This window comes from Desmodus rotundus, chromosome 6 (genome assembly GCF_022682495.2).
Source record: "Desmodus rotundus isolate HL8 chromosome 6, HLdesRot8A.1, whole genome shotgun sequence".
NCBI lineage: Eukaryota > Metazoa > Chordata > Mammalia > Chiroptera > Phyllostomidae > Desmodus > Desmodus rotundus.
The window spans coordinates 94,183,362-94,188,316 of NC_071392.1; the positions used below are offsets into that span (position 1 = coordinate 94,183,362).

Sequence of the window (4,955 nt, forward strand, 5' to 3'; positions counted from 1 at the left end):
CTCATTGGCCTCTGTGCAGAAGCTGCTGCAGACCAGCTCACACAGGACCACAGAGGAAATGGTTCCTCCACAGCCTCAAACCTGAGACCAGGGAGGAGGCTGCGGCAGGTGTGTGTGCCCAGAGAGCCCCACCCACAGAGCCCTGGATGCTGCCCTGGGCCCCCTGTCCAGTGGACATGTGGGGGACAGAACTGGAACACATCCCGGGACCCCGTGGTACAGCCCAGGCCGAGAGGTCAACGTGTGGGGAGGGGGTGTGTGGGCCTGGGCCACAGAATGAGCCTCGGAAGGCTTGGGGGCAAGGGTTGGAAGCGTTCAGAACCTTCGCCAGAGGTGGTAGAAACTGTCGCCAGCAAAGAAACAGCAGGTCTCTGTGGGGCTCCTGCTCAGACCCCGTGGGGACAGCCTTTTGTGTCGAAGAAGTTCCCCATCTATTCTGAGACCTGAGCTTCTTAAAAATTGAGAAGCCATTGTTAAAAGGAGGATACCCCCCAACTGTGCAGAAAGGGGATGGGGAGCAGGGTGTGCTCTGGAAGAGCAGGGGATACCCCCCACTCCCCACCCTAGGACATGCTGGAAGGAGCCACCAGCTCAGGCCTGGCCCTGCATCCACGCTGAGCTCTGCTGTCCCCACCCCATACCTGGCAGGCGTCCGAGGCCCTTGGAAAAGGGGCTCCCAGAGCTCTTCATTCTGGAGCAACACCTTGCGCAGAAAACGTGGAATAATTCTGCTGTTCTGCCCTGTTTTTAAGTCCTCACATTTGCCTAATTTGGAAACCGAGGGTGGAGTCAACTGTAATGGTCTTGCATGCCCTCTGGGTGGCGCCAGTGCAGTGAGCTGCCCTGGCCTTCATGGGCCCTGTGGACCCCCTGGGACCCCGCTGGTGCAGGGCCACCCAGCCGGCTGCACCTCCTCCTGGCAGCCTTGCCGGCTCCACGTTGGATGGTTTCAGCCGCCACGGGCACACACCCCCGTAAGGCCCTCGTTTTCTCCACCTCGGCTGGTCTCTCCCTCCTCACTGAGCAGACCCATAAAAGTGTCTGGCCGGTTGTCACGTCCCACCCACTAGGACAGATGGGGGGGGCGGGAGGGCGGGCACAATGGAAAAATCCCTGGGGCCAGCTGGACAGGGGCTAAAGACAGCAGCACTGAGCCCAGACACGGAGTGGGACTCAGCCCAGCCCCGTCCCTGAGGAGGAGACACAGAGGGGGTTGTGCTGCATGGGGAGGGGCGTGCTGTGCGGGGGACAGGAAGTCAGAGGCGTGGCAGAAACCACGCAAACCCAGGCGAAGGCACGTCCAGCCCCTGCCAGGTCCGACCCAGAGGTGGGAGCACACCTGTGCTGCTCTGGCCCCCAGGAAGTGGGAGGGATGGCGGCAAGACAGCAGCCATCTGCCCAGACAGGATGCCTCCCAGTGCCACCTCCCCCGGGAAGCCTTCCAGAAGGCAGCCCAGATGAGCACCCCTCCACCCTCCCACTGTCCCTCCTGGCTGGCCCAAGGGGCCTGCAGGGAGAGAGGAGCCTCTTATGGGAGGTGGAGGAGGTTCTGATGTTGGGGTGCCTATCCATGGAGTGAGGGGGCAGCCACCCAACCACAAGCAAGGGTCAAGCATGTGACTCAGGACAGAAATTTCCAGGCCAAGGGGGCACAGATGCTTCGAGGGCAATGAGGTGCCTACTTCCACGGGGGGCGGCTGGGCTGGTAAGATGTTCACTTGCGTCGCGCTGGGGCTACAGGGAAGGACGTAGAGCTGGGTGGTGGAGGAGAGCAAGTCCTCACACCACCACCAGGCACCCAGACCCAGCTGTGCCTGAAGCTGTCCCTGGTTCATGTCATTGAAAAGTCTAGGGGACGCATTTTGTTCCAGACCCATTTGACTTAGTCAGGATTCCTTCCAGCAGCTTGTGGCTCAATGGGAGGCCAGACAGGCGTGGAGTTGGCACTGAGAAGTGGGGTCACCATTAAGTCACTGCCCTGAACACAGATCTCTGGGCCCGGGAGCCCCCACCCCACTCAGGGGCGGGGAAACAGAGGAGGGGTGGTGGGTCCTGTCAGAGGCAGATCCTCAAGGTCAGGCAGACCCCTTTTATCCGCCTGACCTTGATAAATGGCAAACGCCCACTTATTAATAAGTGGGCCGTCTGTCCCCCTCCCCGCAGCTGGGGCGTCTCTGCTCCCGACCCCGAGACTCCAGCCCACACACCGGCTCCTAACCAACATCATCCACGTCTTTTTAACAGTGCCACAAGCCTGGAACACCTGCTTTTTACTTTTATATCCGTTCACCTGTCACCGCAGCCGCGCACAGAACCGTCCGTGTGAGGGCGTCAGCCAAGGGAAGGAGCAGAGCGAGGGGCTCCACGCTCTCCTGGCGTCTCGAGGCGCCGCGGGCCCAGGCACTCACGGCGGCCGCAGTCTCCCAGGCAGCCAGCAGGTGGCGGCATCCGACCAAAAACTGCGCGCTCCCGCTCCGCTCCGCGTCCCCCAACGCCGGCCCACACCCACCCGCCTCCGGCCCTTCTCGAGGAAATTGAAGGTCCTTGGCTCCCTGACCCGGAGCTTACACACCCCCACGGCCGGGCCGGCTGCTCACTGACCATCCCTGGGCTGAGAGCCACGCACTGGATTAATCTGATCTCCCTCAAGAGATGCTCCGGGCCTCAGACTGAAAGCCAGTCTCATCGCGCCTGTGACCCCACCTAACACGCCCCCACAAATGATGTCGACACCTCCCTCCCGGACTTCAAATGCCCCCCTCAATGTATGCATAGTGTACCCCCCCAGCCTCGTCCCCGATGTCATTGGACCCCAGGCCCCCCGCAGCCCCCACCGCTCTCCTCGTCCAGGGCACCTGTGGCGTTGGCTCACCGGTCTCCGGGTCCTCTGTCATCCCTGCCAGGCCGGCAGGTGCACCCAAGAGGGAGCGCCCCAAGCCGCTGACCGCAGCATTGAAGATGCTTCCCTCCAGGGATGGAGCTGGGGTGGGGGTGCAGCGTCAGGGGCGCGCAGTTTGCCTCTCGGGTTACCTGGCTGTGCAGCCGCTGGGCTCCCTGCACACGCTCGGGGCTGACGGTCAGGGCGTCCTCGGTGTGCCGCGCGGCGCCAGAGGCGGCTCCTGCAGGAGGGACGAGGGCTGAGGACCGGACGGACTGAAGCGGGTGTCCACGGGAGACGAGGGTGTTTTGTGGGGGCCACCTCAGGGGTGTCAGGACGCAGCAACGGGGGGGCGCAGGCTAGAAGCCGGTAACTCGCTCGTGGGTCCTCCGCCCCACCCCATCTCCATCCAGACCCCCAGACCCCTCCGTCCCTGCGCTGCCCCCGCCCCTGCCGGTCTGGTCTTCCGCGCGGGTGGAGCCGGGCTTGGGAAGAAGAGGTCGCCAGGTCCTCTCTGATTGGACGGCCACGAGGTCCCACCGGGGCGCCCCGCACCTTAAAGGGAGAGTGAGGCGCTTGGGTGCTGGAGCCCGCCTCCGGGCCCGTAGCGCGGAGCGGGAGGCGGGGCAGGGGCGGGCCGGAGAGGCCTGGCGCGCAGAGGCTCAGGGACCCACAGACAGCAGGACGGGCGTGTGCAGCCGGGAGCAGCAGAGCAACAGCGGCCAGCTCGGGCGGGCCTCGGGGCGGCGAACCCTCGGGCTCCGGCGGCGGGCCATGGCGGAGCTCAGGTCGCTGTCAGGGGACGCGTACCTGGCGCTGAGCCAAGGCTACGCCGCTGCGGCAGCTGGCCTCGCCCTCGGGGCGGCCCGGGGGCCGGATGCAGCGCGCGGCTACGGCGCTCCAGACTTGGGTGGCGACCTCCCCGCGGCTCCCCGCATCCCGGCAGCTGCGGCCGAGAGCAGCGGCGAGCAGAGCGGCGACGAGGAGGACGCCTTCGAGCAGCGGCGGCGGCGGCCCGGGCCGGGGGGCGCGGCGGATGCGCGGCGGACGCCCCGGGAGCAGCGCTCGCTGCGGCTCAGCATCAACGCGCGCGAGCGGCGGCGCATGCACGACTTGAACGACGCGCTGGACGGGCTGCGCGCCGTCATCCCCTATGCGCACAGTCCGTCGGTGCGCAAGCTCTCCAAGATCGCCACGCTGCTGCTGGCCAAGAACTACATCCTCATGCAGGCTCAGGCCTTGGACGAGATGCGGCGCCTCGTGGCCTACCTCAACCAGGGCCAACGCCTGGCCGCGCCCGTGGCCGCCGCGCCGCTCACGCCCTTCGGCCAGGCCACCGTCTACCCCTTCTCTGCGGGCGCCGCGCTGCCCTGCCCAGACAAGTGCGCCGCCTTCTCCGGGACGCCCACGGCGCTATGCAAACACTGTGAGGAGAAGCCCTAGGGGCCCCGGGCCGCCGCCTCTTCCGCACGCGTCCTGGATTTCACGTCGCCCACGATGCGTGTGCCACCCGGACCTCGCTCCCAGCCCGTGCGCGCTGAACAGCTTGGGGCCGCGGGAAACGCACAGCCCTTCCTGACCCGGGATGGAGCTTTGAGTGCGGCACTGGAATCCTCGCCGGCGAGTCGGAAGTGTCCACCGGCACCTTCCCAACGCCCCCAGCCATGGAGGGGGGGACGGGGTAGTGGCGACCAACAGTAGTTTTTGGGGTGGTGCTGCTCACGTTCAACAAGAGAACCAGGGTTACAGCGGGAGAGGGGACTGCCGGGACCCCTGGCGGATGGCCCCGCGGCAACAGCCCGAGCTCCACCCAGGGCTCTCTGAGCGCAGGGACAGAGCGTAGCCTGCTTAGCGGGTCGTGGCCCTCGCATTGGGGCCGTCCTCGTCCCCGTCTGCCGCTCTTAACCCAGCTGCGGGGCTGCGCTCTGGGTGGGCGGGATCCCGAAGACGCGCAGCGCCCCGCAGCGCCCGCCTCTGCCAGCTCCTCGGCCCTGCGCCGCCGGAACCTATGCGCCCTCTGCAACTGTCGTCTGCCAAGGAGCTGGACTTCGGAGCCAAGCAGAGCCGGGTGCTGGCT

At 66.1% G+C, this 4,955-nt stretch overlaps 1 protein-coding gene across 1 annotated transcript; it reads left to right on the forward strand.

The window, feature by feature from the left end:
- The first annotated feature begins 3,622 nt into the window (after positions 1–3,622).
- BHLHE23 (basic helix-loop-helix family member e23) lies at positions 3,623–4,808 on the forward strand. The gene has a single exon (XM_024559349.3). The coding sequence runs from the start codon at positions 3,653–3,655 to the stop codon at positions 4,319–4,321; it is 669 nt and encodes a 222-aa protein (XP_024415117.1). The 5' UTR covers positions 3,623–3,652; the 3' UTR covers positions 4,322–4,808.
- The last annotated feature ends 147 nt before the right edge of the window (positions 4,809–4,955 follow it).